This window comes from Taudactylus pleione, unplaced genomic scaffold (assembly GCF_031769625.1).
Source record: "Taudactylus pleione unplaced genomic scaffold, aTauple2 ptg000039l, whole genome shotgun sequence".
Lineage (NCBI taxonomy): Eukaryota > Metazoa > Chordata > Amphibia > Anura > Myobatrachidae > Taudactylus > Taudactylus pleione.
In genome coordinates this window covers 393599-412739 of record NW_028284441.1, presented here as the reverse complement: position 1 = coordinate 412739, position 19141 = coordinate 393599, and the positions used below count along the sequence as shown (strand labels likewise).

At 46.6% G+C, this 19141-nt stretch overlaps 1 protein-coding gene across 2 annotated transcripts in view; it reads left to right on the top strand.

Annotated features, from left to right (window-relative positions):
• Window positions 1–4158: 4158 nt before the first annotated feature.
• LOC148538552 (galectin-4-like) overlaps window positions 4159–19141 on the top strand; it is a 45428-nt gene continuing 30445 nt past the window's right edge. Inside the window, exons 1-2 of one of the 2 annotated variants that reach the window (XM_088452573.1) lie at window positions 4159–4228; window positions 6869–6934. In XM_088452573.1, coding sequence (XP_088308699.1) covers window positions 4163–4228; window positions 6869–6934 — 132 coding nt within the window. In that variant the 5' untranslated portion in view covers window positions 4159–4162. The remainder of the gene's footprint in view (window positions 4229–6868; window positions 6935–19141) is intronic. The other variant, XM_088452574.1, reaches the window with a different exon arrangement.

Here is a 19141-nt window from a genome sequence, read left to right as displayed (position 1 = left end):
ACCGGAGATGCTGGGCACTCCCCTGGAGGGATTTCCCATGAGGCCACGCCCCTTTATATTAGACCATGCCCATTTTCGGACGAATGCGTACCAGGTGCCAGCAGACCCGGTGACGCCTCTGTGGGGCAGGTACGGATTACCCGGGCCTGCGCTCATCTGTGGGGCCTAGAGGGGGTTCAGGCCAGTCATTGATAGGGTGGTATGACCCCCTTCCAGTCGCATGCCATCGCAAAGCATAGTATTTCAAGCCAAAGTTTTAACGATTTTGTGCAGCCATGCCTCTGTGTTTGGCCACACCTTCTTTAGCACCTGGGCCTGCCATATGTCATGGTAGCCCAGCATTGCATACAACATAGAGGGTGGAAAATTGCGCTGGCACTAGCAACAGTTCCATGTAAACAGTGTTATACAGTTGCTCATACCTCCATTTATTTGGTTAAAGGATCCTTCATCTCCTGTTTCCCCAATGGCCATTTTCCCACTAAGTACGTGCCTGGGGCACCACTTACTGGGGGCTGCAGTGCCCCTGGAGTTGGCATGGGAGTCTCAGGTGAAGGCTTTGGGTAACAGAGATGCTTAAGCATGGATCCTTGTTTGGTGGCACTGTCTGCCCTGGTTAGAATTTACCCTTATTGGAATTAAAATATTGTATATATAAAGTATTTTAAGTAGCAGGCCACATACTTATCAAATATCTTGTTATATTACTGGAGGAAACAAAAAATGTGCGAGTCTCCTGTTCATTCCAGTAACTATGCTAACTCACTGCTCTCTTATGCCAACTCCTTACAAATGCCGGCCTGCTTTTAAAAACGTACCCTTCTTTTGGATGCTGAAGTAACAGAAGAATCCTTCACATTATCTAAACTTAATCTAGTTGGAATTCACCAGGCCTGACTTCTCAGCACCTGGAAAACACACATGGGGCCTGTTCTGAGTCACAAGCTTCTGTGACCGCTTTTCCCTACGGCAGCGGGCCACGGCATCAAACTTACTGTTCAATGCTAATGCGACAATCGGCCAAACTAAGTGCAAGCCTCAAAGTGCAAGCCTATCCTGCCCACTGTTCTCGCATCCGCAGACGCAATTCAATCATTAGTATTTAGAGTTGCACATGCCCCATACTAGGTGTAAGAGATCTGTCTGCAACAGGTGTCCCCTTCCCATATGCACAACACAGAATCGCACAGGGTTGTACATACCAGTGATGTGCGGTGTCTTCCCAGCCAGATAAATGTCTGGGGAGGCACTGGCTAGTATCAGAGCCAGATTTAAACATACATATATAAACCCAAAGGTTCCTGTGGGCATTATACAAAGGTGCAGCATTACATAGTGCTGGAAATTTGGTGAGTTTTGATCAGGGATGTGTGGAAAATATTGATAGGGGAGGCAGTGCCTCACCTGCCATAGACTTTTACTCCAAATCTTGACTATAAAAATTATTAGAATGATATAAAGAAGATATTTATAATATTTTCTTCAAAGTTTTAACTATAAAAATTATAAGAAAAAATTAAAGTATATCTGAGTATGACAGGAAAGGCTCTGCAAACCTGCCTCACCTGACCGCACATCACTGGTACACACCCACAACACTCCCTTCAGAAACAGCCGCTCTGTGCTTCTTGATACTCGTCGCCCAGAAATGTCTATTTCACGCTGGACTCCATTCACGCCACATGTGGCACACAAGCACCTACTTGTGACTTCAGACACATCCTGTAGCACATATGCACACCATTTTTTGCAATATAGGCTCATTCACACAGTTGTCTCAAAAATGGGAGAAGTGTCCATTTTCATAGATGCATGTGATACAGATTTAGACCCATGGACTGCCTAGCTGCTTTTCTTTGGCTCCACTGTCCACATCAATTGGGTGAAAATAGTTTTTAAGGTAAACTGTGTCAAAAAAAGTAAAAAAAAAAATTAAGAAGACCCCAAAACAGTACTTTCATTTTGGAGGTGAAAAAAGATCAAAGTTGGGGGACAAACTTAAAAACTAGTGAAATAGACTCCAGGGGGGGTCCCCAAGTATTCCCCAGGTGTTTTTAAGATTGCAGGTGTTTGCGGCAGGTGGATTTTTAAGTTTTTTTTTAATTCACTTTAGCAACTTCAAAATATGCTAGCACCCATTTTCATGTATCCCAAATTTGCTGGGACTAGTTATTTTCTGCAAAAAAAACCCTGCTAAATGCTATTCTTCACCACTTCTGCAAAGACGCTAATTAGCAGCTATTGAGAGCATTTAAGTACCCCAAATACCTTCAGCAGGGCTATTCTGGGGTATCCATAGTGATCCCCAATGTCAGTGCATCTTTTGGGGGGTGTCAGGCTCATTTAACCAAATCTGACAGCACTTTTCGCCAGGTCCACATTCGCCGGGTTCCATTTTTGCCGATTTCGAATTGAATACGGGGATAAGCTGGGACGAGCACAATACTTTTCCGCATGGAAAACCAGCAATGTCGGCGGAAACTCCGGCATGCGAAAATTCAGGGAGTTTTCGCGTCTATTTGAATATGCCTCTATGTATCCTTGTGATCTGCAGCAATAAATATAGACAGTTACCACCGCCCACTACCAGCCAATGATAAATAGACCCCTTACTCTTATCTGCTTTCTTATCAAAACAGATTGGTACAAAGAAGATAAGAGAAAGTGCTTCTATTTATAGAGTGAACTCTTAAGGTGCATACACACACAACGATTTTATGAACGATTATCGTTAAACGATATCGTTTAACGATAATCGTTTGTAAAAACCGTTCACTTTCTGAGTCAAACGATGAACGATTATCGTTCATGCGCATTCACGTTTGTAGTTTGTAGTTCAGTCAGACTTGTCAACTGAACGATTTTCAGTAAGTTAATATGCAAAAATCGTTTGTAGTTCAAAAAAATCGTTCATTACATTTAGTAAATGAACAACTTTAGTAAACGATTTTAGTTAATTTTTTCAAGGGAAAAAATCGTTTACTAAAATCGTTCATTAACTAAATCGTTGTGTGTGTATGCAGCTTTAGATTTATGTATTCCTAACAACATATTACCAATAAGAGCATCTACTTTATTAAGGAAATACTTCTGATAGCCTGGGCCATCTTAACCTATGTGTACACTGGTCAGCTGCCGATGGCCCCACGATTCTAGGGGCCTTCGAAGATGTGCTGGAAGTGACTTTGCGACCGCTGGTCCCTTGCCTTGTGCTGTGCGGGGCAGCAGCAGAGAGATCTCCTTGTATTATGCACGGAAGTTGTATGCAGGAAAGTTGGTGTATGCCCGGCACCTGCAGGTTACTTTGTACTGAAGTACCACTGAGAGATAACCCTGCCCCATCATTATAGCCTGCTTCTCCAAACACCTGCTCCGGACCAGCTGACACAGAGCCAAGCCCCGGTGTAACTGTGTTGAAACGTGGCTCACTATAACTGTAAAGTGCTGGGGAATGCATAGCTTGCATAATTCCCAATCAGACTTTTCATAAAGTAACATGTGCTACTCTGATTGTGTGTAGGCCTAATGCACAATCAGAGTGGCTGGGGAGCATCTTTCTCTGCCTGACTCTGGAGTGTGCAGCCGCTCGCTCTATGCATAGGGCAGCTGTCTGGGAGGCAGACCGAGAAAGATGCTCCCCGTGTGTGATTTAGGTGGCCAGACAGAATTCTCTACCTGCCTCCCCGTCTGCAGCCAGACAGTGAATGGCTAACAGCATCCTGATTGGTGGATGTCTGGAGCTATCCAATAATCAGAGGGCAGAATTATCTAGCTGCCTCCCAGCCTGCAATCTAAAGTGAATGGCTGACAACATTTTGATTGTTGGAGGTGTCATATCTCCTCACTAGCTATACAGCTAATGAATTAATTAGTTCTTGGTCACCCACAGGCTTGTTTGTTATAACCTACATATGATCATGTGAAAGAAGGACACAGCTGTATGTACCAAAAGCATCTCCATCTCTCTGCTGCTTTATTTAACAGACACTCATTTATAGGTTCCAAGTAACACATCTGTTGTCAATATCTGCATTGAGACTATAGTGCTGTATAAACATTGGAATCGCATACCTTACCATATATGTACATATGCTTTTCTGTGCACACATGACAGGGTCTGTACAATGAATTAACTCCATCCTGTCCTGCGCACCCACCCTCCATGCATACATGGCATACATTCATTGTATGGAAGCATGTGGAGAGACAGTGCAGAACCACAGGAGTGGTAAGTTATATCTTTTTTTTTTATTCCAGTGAATGGGTGAGTAGGGGCCCCAGTGCATTGCTTTGTCAAGGGCTTACAATGCTAGACAGCCCTGCTTATTTATTATCAGTTATTTACAGTCAGGTGCATAAATATTGGGACATTGACAGAATTTTCATATTTTGGCCTCTATTCACCACCACAATGGCTTTGAAATGAAACAAACAAGATGTGCTTTAACTGCAGACTTTCAGATTTAATTTGAGGGTAATTACATCCAAATTGGGTGAACGGTTTAGGAATTACAACGGTTTCTATATGTGTCTCCCACTTTTTAAGAGGCCAAAAGTAATGGGATTATCCACTCAAAAGCTATTTCATGGACAGGTGTGGGCTATTCCCTCGTTATTTCATTATCAATTTAGCAGGTAAAGGTCTGGAGTTGATTCTAGGTGTGACATTTGGAATCAGTTGCTGTCGACTCTCAATATGAGATCCAAAGAGCTGTCACTATCAGTGAAGCAAGCCATCATTAGGCTGAAAAATCAAAACAAACCCATCAGAGAGATAGCAAAAACATTAGGTGTGGCCAAATCAACTGTTTGGAACATTCTTAAAAAGAAAGAATGCACTGGAGAGCTCAGCAACACCGGAAGACCACGGAAAACAACTGTGGTGGATGACAGAAGAATTATTTCCCTGGTGAAGAAAAACCCCTTCACAACAGTTGGCCAAATCAAGAACACTCTCCAGGAGGTAGGTGTATATGTGTCAAAGTCAACAATCAAGAGAAGACTTCACAAGAGTGAATATAGAGGGTTCACCACAAGATGTAAACCATTGGTGAGCTACAAAAACAGGAAGACCAGATTAGAGTTTGCCAAACAACATCTAAAAAAGCCATTATAGTTCTGGAACAACATCCTATCGACAGATGAGACAAAGATCAACTTGTACCAGAGTGATGGGAAGAGAAGAGTATGGAGAAGGAAAGGAACTGCTCATGATCCAAAACATACCACCTCATTAGTGAAGCATGGTGGTGGTAGTGTCATGGTGTGGGCATGTATGGCTGCCAATGGAACTGGTTCCCTTGTATTTATTGATGTGACTGCTGACAAAAGCAGCAGAATGAATTCTGAAGTGTTTCTGGCAATATTATATGCTCATGTTCAGTCAAATGCTTCAGAACTCATTGGACGGTGCTTCACAGTGCAGATAGACAATGACCCGAAGCATACTGCAAAAGCAACCAAAGAGTTTTTTAAGGCTAAAAAGTGGAATGTTATGCAATGGCCAAGTCAATCCCCTGACCTGAATCCGATTGAGCATGCATTTCACTTGATGAAGACAAAACTGAAGGGAAAATGCCCCAAGAACAAGCAGGAACTGAAGACATTTGCAGTAGAGGCCTGGCAAAGCATCACCAGGGATGAAACCCAGCGTCTGGTGATGTCTATGTGTTCCAGACTTCAGGCTGTAATTGCCTGCAAATGATTTGCAACAAAGTATTAAAAATTGAAAGTTTGATTTAGGATTGTTTAGTTTGTCCCATTACTTTTGGCCCCTTAAAAAGTGGGAGGCACATATAGAAACCGTTGTAATTCCTACACCCTTCACCTGATTTGGATGTAATTACCCTCAAATTAAATCTGAAAGTCTGCAGTTAAAGCACATCTTGGCCCTGATTCAGACCCACTCGCAAGCGGCTGTCCGCTCGCAAGTGGGTCGATGTTGTGCACTGCGCATGCGCACGACGGCGGGAGTTCCGTCGTGCGCATTCCTGATCATGCCAGGTGATCAGGAACGACGGTACGATTACGATGTCGTAATCGTACTGTCTTTCCTGATTGCCCAGTGTGTACCTTAAGGAAAAACCCTAGTTTTGGGGAGGGGTGGGTTAGGGCAAGGGTTATAATATTAACAGAAATTTTTGGGGATTCTGATTGTCTGGATGCCCCTGTCAGTATTCTGACCATCGGGATCCCGTACCCAACCCTTGGTTACAGTATGCGATTATAACTTCAAACAAACTAGCAAGAGCTTACAATCTATGCTATGTAAGATTTGATTATGTTCTTGTTTGTGCTGCTGGTAACAGTACATACATTAAAGTGTAGGGATCAATCATCTCTAGGTCTGAAGTATACACACAAAAGCAGTTAAGCTGGGTACACACTAGGTCGACGGGTCGACCTATCTGACGATTGGTAAGATTCGTCTGCCTGAAGTGCCAGGCTTGACAGCTCAACTGGGCGGGCATTTAAATCGCGCACCCAGTTGAGCTGTCAATCACCGCCGGGTCCTGCAGCATGTGTACAGGCGATTGGCAGGTCGCCCGTACACACCAGCAGATGGGCGATATACAGTATCTTTCAGATATATTGCACATCTGCTGTGCTGCACAGCAGACTGGATATGTCTGTGAATGATGTCGTTCACAGACATATCCGCTGTACGCACTATAGATTAACGCCCGTTTAATGGAATGAGCGATATATCTATCAGTGAGTACCCAGCTTTAGTTTTCTCTTATTTGCATTTCCATTTCATAGAGTGATAAAACCTGTAGGCAGCCCTTACGTACAGTATGACCTCTGTACTGTTGTTTCTACACTTCCTGTTACCATTCTATCTTATTCACTGGAAAACGAAACTTAGTTTCATTGTACAGATTCAGAAGGCACAGGACTGACAGAACAGATGGCCTCTCCTATTTACAATCCAGTAAGTGTTGTGCTAATCTAATTGCTCCCTTTTTCATTCAGGTTTTCTCTGTGAATGTAAAATAAATGTGAGCAGTTTTTTTTTAAATCTTATAATTAATAACATGGTTATTTGATTTCACCGGGTTGTGTCTGACATAGAGAGAATAGGCAACATTTACTTCTATAAGGATCAGTTGCAATAAGGATGTTTAGTGTCTACTATGAGAGATGTTAGGGAAAGCTTATCATTTGTCATTCAGAAGAATCAGAGAGATATGAATGGGTGGTATGGAGAAAGAAAGAGAGAGAGCGCTGTCTGCGTTGCTGTAGTCCGTCTCCCATACTGACACTTATGTGATGTTCTGACAGTAGGTTCCATAAAGCTGGGTATGACCGACCCGTCGATCTATCTGACGATTGGTAAATGCATACACACTTACCAATGGTCTGCCCAATGTACCAGGCTTGATGTCACAACTGGGTGGGCATTTAAATTTACCCGCCCAGTTGAGCTGTCACTCATCGCCGGGTCCTTGCAGCATGTGTACGGGCGATCGGCAGGTCGCCCATACACACCGGCAGATGACTGATATATCAGGCATCTGCTGTACTGCAGGTCCAGAAATCTTTCCCATATACTCCATTTAATGTGCTTTATTGCATTTCTGGTCCAGAAATCTTTCCCATGTACTGCAGGACTGATCTGATATGAATGTGAACGGCATCGTTTGCAGGCATATTGGGTGTGCACACCCACCGATGTACTATTGATATATCACCCGTTCAATGGAACGCGGCCCATATATCTATCAGTGTGTACCCAGCTTTAGTCTCAGATACACCCTTTATCACGTCTTGTGGAATTTATTACCACACAGTATACACAAAACACTTCAGTTTAAAAAACATGAGAATATTCATCATTATCCTGCATCCCCAGGGGGCTGATACACAGTTGAACCTGAAGCTGTTTGCGTAGAGTAACTTGTGTTTTTTTACGCTGCACATGCTCCAGAAATTAGCGCACGCAATACGGGCAGTGCAGAATCATATGCATTTCAATCACATCTGCAGATGTGTCCACATACATCTATCCTCAGTGCGCTACAAGTCGTGCTACACATAACACACATCGATGCAATTAGGATGCCCAAGCAGCTTCTGCTGATTAAAATGATATGCGGCATGCCTATATTCTGTGTACGACTGCGGGTGTATCTGCATGTGTAACACGGCTGTGACACTGCAATGTAACGCATCGCTGTGCGAATAAGACACATTTGAAGGTAAAAAGTCACACGAAAAGATGCTCGGCACTACCGAGTCACGCCATGGCATTGCGCGACTAGAAGGGCTGTTTAACGCGCAAGGAGGACACAGCTGTACACTTATGTCTGCACAGGCCTAACTGGGCTGTAACGGGATGTTATCATGTAGATAAAGCTCAGTAAGGACGTGTCGTCTCAACCGCGTGATATGCAGAGTTGGGGATCATATGCTCTATTTTCCTTGAACTCTGCTTTAACTCTGCATCTCCCCATCCCCCTCCCCAGTATCCCTATCATATCCATATGCATTTGCTCCTTAGCCACTTTTGCAAAGTCAGCTGTTGCATTCTCGCCAATAGTCTGAATTATCCGGGGATTGTCTCTGGTTTGAAAGATTTATGACTGTATTTTTCTGAGCTACGGCACAGTATCATTACATGCAATGACCACTGACTACTCTACAATCTAAAAGTTATTATTTATTGTAAAGAGGCATTTCAAATGCAAATAAACAATATTATCACCCATGGTCTGGCAACCACCCACTTTACAGCTATTGAAATTATTTTTTAAAATGGTAATCATAATTATGCAGAGAGGGCCAATCCAGATTCGTCACTAGGCTTACCAAAGAGCGACAGCTAGTAAGTAAAGGTGCCTACACACTTGCCGATTTTTTACATGATTTTCCCGATTCTGATGAATTGTGACAACAAATCATTTAAAATATGCCCACATCGTCAGTTTTCACTCACGATCACGATGCCGATGCGCGTACCGCAGGTCGCACGTCGCATCTTCAGATCTGCCGTGCTGTAGGGCAGATCTGCCAATCTAGTCACGATGCATTGGAATAGTTAGGAGGCACGATAGATTGCTTGTCACATTGGACAGTTTTTAACACCAAATCGTGCCCATGACTGCCAGGGAGCTGCTGGGGAGAGTTCACGGGGAAATCGGGATCGTGAGCACATCGCCAAGTGTGTAGGCACCTTTAGGCAAGCCTCCTGATCTCTGCTGAAGGTAGGGTAAACTGAAAGTAATTTCACTCCCGTCGACAAATAGTACACGTGGCATGTGCACCCTGGCGCTGCAATGGAGGACACTGAATTTGCGGGAGCTGGCACAAGATTTAAATCGGACCTTAGTTTAAAGGCAAAACCAGGTTGGCTTTGCCTTTAAACTTATTGCTGCTTTAAATCTAGAAACCTATCTCTCCATAATCACGCCGGCTCCTGGAAAATCGCAGGCTGTTACATTTGGACCAGCTGTCCACCATTGGCTTAGAAGTAGTGAATTCATTTCATCCTAAGATTTTAAGGTGTAATTCTTGCCCGAAAAGACACCCTTGCTTTATCCTTGTCCAGGGAGTTCACAAAGACCAAAAGGAAGGCAAACGGACAACTAAAAGGTACATTCAAAACCTTTTATGGCACTGCCCAGTGCACACAGCAAGCACACCAGGCCTGACCAAATCTAGCATAGTTTTTCTGCTCATAGTTGCCAGCATGAAGATACCCACAGTCAGCATAAGAGGTTTCCTCACCAGTAATCACAATGCTTTACCTCAGAGGTAGAATGTGGAAGAATGCCAAACAGGCCCCTCCACTCAGGGACGTAACTAGGTATTTATAGGCCCCATAGCAAAGGTTTGTAAGGGCCCCTATGTACCACCACCCAATGGTGAAAAATGTATATAACACATGTAACTTTGACAAGGAAGACGGGCCCCCCTCAGCTCTGGGCCCCATAGCATCTGCCTCCCTTGCACCTATGGTAGTTGCACCGAGAGAGGGGGGAGCGGGTACTAATTGCCTGGTTCCAAGCCTGCTAGAGGGGCCCCCTGTCCAGCGCTGCCCCCCCCCTTCCTCAGGGCCGGTGCTAGACTTCTAGGAAAAACCTTTGCATGTGCTCCCATCCCACCCCCCATACTTATTTAGCCCCTCACATGAAAATGACTTTGCACAGGTGGAGTGGCGAATCAGATTTGTGTTAAAAAAAAAATTATACACACATATATATATATATATATATATATATATATATATATATACATACAGTATATATATAAATAAATAAAACACAAAACTGATCCACCATTCCACCTGTGCACAGTCATTTTCACCTGAGGGGCTAAATGAGTACGAAGAGGGGGTGCCCCTTACACAGTGCCCCCAGAAGTAATGATGCCCCCTGTAGTAGTGCTCCCAGTAGTAATAATGCCCCCTGTAGTAATGCCCCTAAAAGTAATGCCGCCTGTAGTAGTGCCCCCAGTAGTAATGCCCCCTGAAGTAGTGCCCCCAGTTGTAATGCCCCTAGAAGTGCCCCCAGTAGTAAAACCCCCTGCAGTGCGTGCCCCCAGTAGTAAGGCCCCCTGCAGTGCGTGCCCCCAGTAGTAAGGCCCCCTGCAGTGCGTGCCCCCAGTAGTAAGGCCCCCTGCAGTGCGTGCCCCCAGTAGTAAGGCCCCCTGCAGTGCGTGCCCCCAGTAGTAAGGCCCCCTGCAGTGCGTGCCCCCAGTAGTAAGGCCCCCTGCGGTGCGTGCCCCCAGTAGTAAGGCCCCCTGCGGTGCGTGCCCCCAGTAGTAAGGCCCCCCTGCAGTGCGTGCCCCCAGTAGTAAGGCCCCCCTGCAGTGCGTGCCCCCAGTAGTAAGGCCCCCCTGCAGTGCGTGCCCCCAGTAGTAAGGCCCCCTGCAGTGCGTGCCCCCAGTAGTAAGGCCCCCTGCAGTGCGTGCCCCCAGTAGTAAGGCCCCCTGCAGTGCGTGCCCCCAGTAGTAAGGCCCCCTGCAGTGCGTGCCCCCAGTAGTAAGGCCCCCTGCAGTGCGTGCCCCCAGTAGTAAGGCCCCCTGCAGTGCGTGCCCCCAGTAGTAAGGCCCCCTGCAGTGCGTGCCCCCAGTAGTAAGGCCCCCTGCAGTGCGTGCCCCCAGTAGTAAGGCCCCCTGCAGAGCGTGCTCCCAGTAGTAAGGCCCCCTGCAGTACGTGCCCACACACACACACACACACACACACATGAAAATAAAAAAAACACTTACCTTAAACCCCGCTCCAGTCCCTGCTGCCGTCCGTCCCCGGCGCCCGCTCCTCGGTACTATGGGAGTGACGTCATGATGTCACTCCCATAGTGCACTGCGGGACCCGGAAGATGGAGCTCAGGAGTGAGCTCCATTCTCCAGCTGGCGCCGGGAGGCGGGGTGAACGTGAGGGGGGTAGGGAAGGAGCCGGGTGCCCGCTGGTAACACAATCTCAGCGGGCACCCGGCAAATGGAGGGGGGTGATCAGAGGGCTGGGCGCCCTCTAGTGGCTGGCGCCCCTAGGAGGTTGCCTAAGCTTGCCTATTGGAAGCGCTGGCCCTGCCCTTCCTCTTATTTTACAGCAGCCGCAGCAGTCTCCTAAGCTTGTGGGGGGAGTAATCACACTGATCACGCCTCCCCCTCCCCGGCTTTGTGCCAGGCTGAGAGGCTCACAATGCCCCCCTGCTAAAACATTTGTTTATTATTATTTTAAAGCCTAAGGGGCTTTAAAAAATAATTAAAAACCCCTCCTGCTCCCCCCGCATTCATAAGAGAATCCCCCGCAGCAGGGGGGGCGGTGATCTTGGCCCCGCCCGTCATCTTGGCCCCGCCCTCTGCTTCACAATGCCGGTAATCTCGACATTGTGTAGCGGGGACGGGGCCAAATGATGCGATTGTGTGGTCATGCCCCCTGATCCACCCACAAATACTGGCTACGCTCCCTGATTTTCCGATCTGGCTGCCCCCTCCCGGGATGGGCAGCCAGAAATTTGGCAACACCGTGTAAACTACTGTAAGCCTATGGGGGCTCCAGGGGCAGGAGAGAGATCTTTCGATCTTTCCCCCTGCAGCCCCCGGTCAGTCCCAGAATCTGAGGTTGTACACATGCGCAGTGTCAGCTTCCATAGGAGAAGTCTTTCACTTCTGTGAGAGACTTCTCCTAAATGCCAGGGATGTAACTCGCAGGGCAGTGGTTACCGCAACCGCTGTCCATGCAAGTTCCCCATAGTGCATAGCCGGGATATTTTTGTTTAAAAAAAAAAATATCCCTGGCGAGTTGGACCCTTAATAATCGCGGCAGTACTGCATTTATTAATACATAGGCCTCTTAGTCTTAAATGGTAGAAAATATACACCAGAAAAAATGTCACTACAGGACACCGTTCGTGCAACACGCAGAGCTTTCAAAAATTCCAGAACAGTTTCACGGTGTAGTGAAATTTCTTCTGGTCAGGGGCGTATCTATACTGGGTGAAGGTGTGTGGGGAACACGGACCCCTGAGTCCATGGGGGCCCCGCACCGCACACCCTGCACCCATAATAATACTTACCTCTCCGGAGTCCCACGTCAGAGTGGGCGTCCGGCCCTGTAAAACGACTGGAAAATGGCCATGGAGGCCATTTTCCCATCATTTGCGCATGCGCAGTACAGGGAAAATGGCCGCCGCGGCCATTTTCCCAGTGGCCTGTGCATTCATTATGGACCCTGGGGACACACTCGAGTGCCCAGAGTCTATAACTCCGGTGCTGGCCACACACAGCTCAGTGCGCTGCTGGCCACCGGGCGGAGAGGAGGGGGCACCTGTCAGAGACTGCACACGGGCCACCGCCTCTCTAGAAACGCCCCTGCTTCTGGTGTATATTTTCTACCAAAAAAGTATTTAAACATTGCAATGGTAACTTTGCACAAGCTGCGGTGATTTTATATGCAGGGCCACATATACACTCACCAAAGTTCCTACCAGGAGAGGAGAATTAGAAAGTTTTCAAGTATGGTTTTTTAAAGTGTTTCCTGACATTTCGGCTGTCGCATGCAGTCCAGTGAGGGAAGCAGCGATGCTCAGCTCCTTTTTGTCGTCTAGTGATGTCACTCTCAGCCCTGTATCATCTGTCTCCCTTCAAACATTCCATCCTCCTTGGCCCTTTATGCGGAAGGTGGCAGAGGAGTGCTCAGATTTCTGTCTTCATTACAGAGGTGAGGTAATTTGTGAGCTACTGATTAACCTGTTCTTATAGAAATATATGAATATAGGTTGCAGCAATCTACTATGTTTATCTTCCATATAACTATAATTAATGATTCCAAGTCTGTGTGATCACTCTACCATAGGCTAATTAAGCTGCATTCACACGTAAAAGTTTTCTTCTTACTCCACTAGGGGGCACAGGGATTACTTTGGGAATAGCCTGGAGATGGAGAATCTAGGCACCAAACAGTTACTAATTTCTTCCCAGAAGCACCCTGGCTTCCTCTTCACTATACCCCGTCCCCAGCATCGGCCGGCCAGTTTTAAGTTTCATGCTGAGCAAGGAGCAAGGGTACCATTTTGTTAGGGCTGCTTTGTAGTTGCCCCCTGTTAATTTTATTTCATTTTGATTACACAAAGAGCAGACAGTGCAGGGCATCCTATAGGACGCCATGGTGGCCAGGACAGTCCTCTGGCCACATTCCTGGCGTGCTGTCACAGATACTTATATACTTCTGTATTTAGAGAAGGTCCTTGTGGTCCTGGGTTGGACAGTCTCTAGGTAGTGCCCACATACATTGTCTGCCTTCTGTACCAGGCCGTCTACCTTCTAGATTAAGGAGTTCCTCTATGGACCCTGACATAGGTAACCTTAGTCCGTCATTCAGCTGCCAGGTCTGTTGCCACAGGTTGGGGTGGATTTCCACTTGGGGAACTTGTCAGGACAAGTGGTCTAGAGCGCAGTCTCGTCTGGAGACGTGGGTTCAGATCCCACTTCTGATACAGGGGTAGTGTTACTGTCTTGGGACCAGCACAGCCCTGATTTGAGTCCCATAGGGGACTCATATATGCCTTAGTGGGTTTCCCAAGCACTCCCAGGAGCAGCACTCTGAGAGACTCTATTCGCTCCCCTCTGACCTCCACGATTATTGTCTAGGTGCTTGTCTCTGAAGGTGCAAGTTACTTTACCAGTCTCTTACTGGTCAGATGTCGGATTTCTGGTTCCAGCCCATCCTCATTCTCAGGGCGCTAGCAGGGACTCCAGGAGTCTCATGTTCTGCATTGTGTCACTCCACTCCATCATTCGCTCAGACTGGAGGTTTACAAAGCATCCTTTCACATATAGGAGGGCAATTTACATGTTGCCATCCGAATCAGTCAGCCTATGGCCACACCACCATGAACACGTGTTATTCGATCTGATCTCGTAAGCTAAGTAGGGTCAGGCTTGATTAGTACTTGGATGGTAGACTGTCTGGGAATACCAGGTGCTGTAGCTTCCCCGGTTATGCTGTGCAGTACAATCGCTCTCCAGTTATCATTACGGTAGGTCCTCAGCCACTCCTGGTTTTCATGAGGATCAGGATAGTCATGGCAGCTCCTCTCAACCTGCTTATCAGGGCTCAGTCAACGGATATCCATCTGTCTCAAGGTAGAGCTTCGATGGTCCCACGGATGGATAATCATTTGGAAGCCTTTTCCCTTGGTGGAGAGCTTGCTGCATTCCAGTGGCCGGCGGGTATTCTTCCCTGCCGTTTGACTAACGGTCTTCTGGTTGCCGTTCTGGCATCTCTTGCAGGCAGATCTTTGGCTCTCTAATCTATCCCTTTGACAGGTGCTCTGTTTCTCTCCCTGTCTTCTTCACAGGGAAATTCAGGCCCTATGACATAAATCCAGTCTGGCTATGGGTCGCTCCCGTTGAGACCCAGATGCACCACCGATGCGCATCTTCATCAGTGGAGGGAAGTAACCTGTCATTAGCCCTTTAGGATTGGTGGACGGCTCAGGGAAGCCTGTTACCAATCTCCATTCTGCTGTTCTGGTTGATTTTCAGAGCTTTCAGTCTGGTTCTACCCCTCCTCGAGCATCGTCCGGTACTAGTCTGGCCCAATAGCATGATACATGTTGCTCAGAATGTCTTAGGACGCAGTCGCTGGAACCTGTATGCTACACACGTCTGTTTAGCCACCCCCCTGTTACCTCTCAGTAACACCCACCGTAATTCCATCTCTTTGCATCCAAATTTGTTCTATGAGTACCGACGGTAATCATCGGGACACATGCGGTAATCATTGGGGCACATGCGGTAATCATCAGGACTCATGCTCTGTGCGACTCGACCGCATGCGCAGTACATAAAATATCGTCCAACTGCGCAAACATCGAGCCTCTGAATCAGGCTCTGTAACTGTTAGCCTTCTAGTTAACCAAGGGTGCTGGACCTAATGGACCACATTCACAGCCTATGGCCCCAACCAGCCCTACATCCCCCTATAAAGCATGGTCACATCCCCAATTATTTTTGCACATGGACAAATTCTCCATAACCCAACTATTGATGCATATATATGCGCATTCACCAGAAGTAAAGACAGATGTCATACAAATCATGAAATCCCTATGGCAACCTCTGCAGCCCATACACACAGCAACGCCTCTCAAAGTGGAAATGCTGCTTCTGATATGTAGGGACGGGAGTGTGGACAGCTCTCTACTGGTGCACAGATACTGTAGTTACACCTATGTTGTTTTGTTTGCTGGAGCCCTGTTTCAAACCCAAATAGCTGTCAAGGATCAGGGTGGCTTTGTGCGTTCGTACTAGCATGAACTATTTAGTAAAGACTTTTCTAAATTACTTTGTAATGACATCACTGGGCTCTGTAGGTTAAAGTAGGGAAAGGGCTAAGGCACGTGCAAGTGTGAAAGCCAGATTAGCCATACAGTTATATCAGAGGTGTTATAATAAGTCCTGCCAAACATCTTCCGCAGGCTAGTTATCAGTCACCAAGTACCACCTGTAATAAATCTTATAGGTGTTTTGCTTTTTATGTGTGGAGAGCGAGAACTTGGACATTAGAGGGTATATTTATCAAAGTTTTATTTTTACTTTCGTTTTGATGTTCAATTTAGCTCACCTAAAATCAAATCAAATCGAAAGTACAAATCCCTGCTTCATGCTTTCATTTTCAGCATGAGCAGTTTGTTTTCACACTGATACATGCATGCATCTCACTGATGTAGGCATGTATCTTACTGTAAAAAGCTTAGAAAGAGTTACATTTTAAAAAAAATTATGTGGGGTCCCCCCCAAAACAGAACCAGACCTGGACTTTTCATGGCAGTCCTGGCTGTGTAAGTACAGGGGAAAAATTGCGTAGGGTTCCCCCTGTACTTAGCGCAAGCAGCACTGGGCTCTGATCCGGTCCTGATTATGGAAGTACAGGGGAAAAAATGCATAGGATTCACCTGTAATTTCCACAACCAGCACCTGACCCTTTCTAGCTGGGGAGCTGATGCCACAGCCAGGGGAGCCCTTTCACTGGGTTCCCCAGCCAAAGAATCAGCCCTGACCACTAGTCAGCCCAGGTCAGGGATCCTTGGGGAGTTGGGGAGCCCCCAATAAAGGGGTTCCCCTCTCCAGGGCAACCCCCTAACAAGGGGTCCCCCTCTCCAGGGCACCCCTGGCCTAGGCTGATAGCCCGGGGCTATCCCTGCCACCCCTGGGTGGTGGGTTGATAGTGTAAGTGTAGTGTACAAAAAGATAATCATAAACATTGTCTTTACAGTAGAACTGCAGCCTCCTCCGCATGCTGGTACTTGGAGAACTACAAGTGCCAGCATGCGGGGCATTATGGGCCCGCTGGTACCTGTAGTTCACCTGTAAAGAAATGTTTAAATAAACACAATACACACACACCGTGATAATAAAGTTTTAATACATAAGTACACACTCACACATACTCACCTACATTACCAGGACTGGTCCCCTTCTCCCTGTAGGCATCCATGGTCTTTGTAAAATAAAAAAATGAGAAACGCGATCCATGCACTAGGTACCAACCACAATGAAGAGCTCAGACACGGTTCTACCCTATGTAGAGCCATATCTGAGCGTTCATTGAGAGGTGCAGGGTTACTAAAGTTAATTCTGTGATTCCCACCATTGACTTCAATAGAGGGAGCTGTTCATTGGCTAAGAGAGAAGCGGGGGCTGGCCTCTCTCAGCGAATGAATGCTCAGATAGGCTCTACAAGGGTGGAAGCCGCGTCTGAGCTCTTCATTTGGGAGGTATCAACCATCGTGGTTGTTAACCTATTTCGTTGTTTGTGTTTACTTGTCTTTTATTTTACGAAGACCATGGATGCCTACAGGGAGAAGAGGACCAGTCTAAGTATTGTGGTTGAGTGTGTAGGTATGTATTAAAGCTATACTATCACGGTGTATGTATTGTGTTTATTTAAACATTTTTTTACAGGTGAACTACAGGTACCAGCGGGCCTTTAATGCCCCGCATGCACCATGGTACTTGTTGTTCTCCAAGTACCAGCAAGCCGGGGAGGCCTGCAGGTCTACTGTAAAGACAATTTTTATACTCTTCTTTTTTTACACTACACTTACACTATCAACCCGCCACCCACCCAGGTGTGGTGGTGATAGCCCCTGGCTATCAGCCTAGGCCAAGGGTGCCCTAGAGAGGAGAACCCCTTTATTGGGGGGTCCCCAACTCCCCAGGGATCCCTGGCCTGGGCTGACTAGTGGTCAGAGCTGATGCTTTAGCTGGGGGGCCCGGTGAAAGGGTTCCCCTGGCTGTGGCATCAGCTTCCCCACTAGAAAGGGTCAAGTGCTGGTTGTGGAAATTACAGGGGAACCCTACACATTTCTTCCCCTGTAATTCCAGAACCAGGACCGGATCAGAGCCCAGTGCTGGTTTTGCTAAGTACAGGGGGAACACTACGCAATTTTTTCCCTGTACTTACACAACCAGGACTGGCTATGAAAAGTCCGGGGTTGGTTCTGTTTTAGGGGGGGACCCAACATCATCATTTTTTTTTAACTTGTAACTCTTTCTAAGCTTTTTACAGTAAGATACATGCATCAATCTCACTGATGTATGCATGTATCTGTGTCAATCTGACCTGCTCCTGCTAAAATTGAAAGCATAAGCAGGTCTATTCATTTGGGGATTTGAAGTTCGATTTTGAGTTCAATTTCAAATCGAATAATAGTAAATGAGGGATTTGTGTGTTGGTCTATGTAAAAGTACCAATGTTTTTCTGATATTTTCGATTTTGTGTGGGATTTGAGTAAAATTCGGTTTTATGTTCGATTTTACATTTGATTTTGCCTTTAGTAAATCTCCCAATGCAAAATCGAATGAAAATCGAATGTGAAATCACACTAAAATCGAAATCGAACTTTAGTAAATTGACCCCTAGTTTTCTAAGGGGATGCAGTTAAGATGCCGGCGGTCGAAATCCCAGTGTCAGAATCCCGACCCACAGCCAGAACACCAGCACTAGAATCCTGACATCACTGCCAGCCGGCTGCCCGAATGTAAGTATAGCGGGCAGGTTAGGTTTACGTCGCGGTGGGAGGGGCATTAGGATTAGGCACCACCGGGGGTTTAGCTAAGGGTTATGTTATGGGCAGGGGGAGTTTAGTTTAGGCACCACCAGGGGAGGGGGTTCGGGTAAGGCACCAAGGGGGGAGGGTTAGCTTTAGGCACCAAGGGGGAGGTTTAGGTTTAGACACTAATTGGAAGGGTTAGGGGAAGCTTTAGGGTTAGGATGCAGGAAGGGAGGGTTAGGGTTAAGGTGTTAGAGGATTAGTATACTAATCCCTGTCAGAATTCTGAGCATCGGGATGCCTCTGTCGGTCTTTTGACCACCGGCATCCCAACTGCCGGTCTCACGTATGTATTCCTTTTCTAAGTGTGGCACACATGTCCTCGTCTGGGGGTCTGCCTAAATCAGCTGCCCAAGCAGACTTGTAATTAGGCGTGGGAGACTGCTCACCAGTCACTAGCACAGAGGTTCCCAAACTTGGTCCTTAAGGCACCCTAACAGTCCAGGTTTTAAGGATATCCATGCTTGACCACAGGTGTCTTAATTGGTTTAACTACCTGTGTTGAACCATGGATATTTCTAAAACCTGAACTGTTGGGTTGCCTTGAGGACCGTGTTTTGGAACCTCTTTACTAGCAG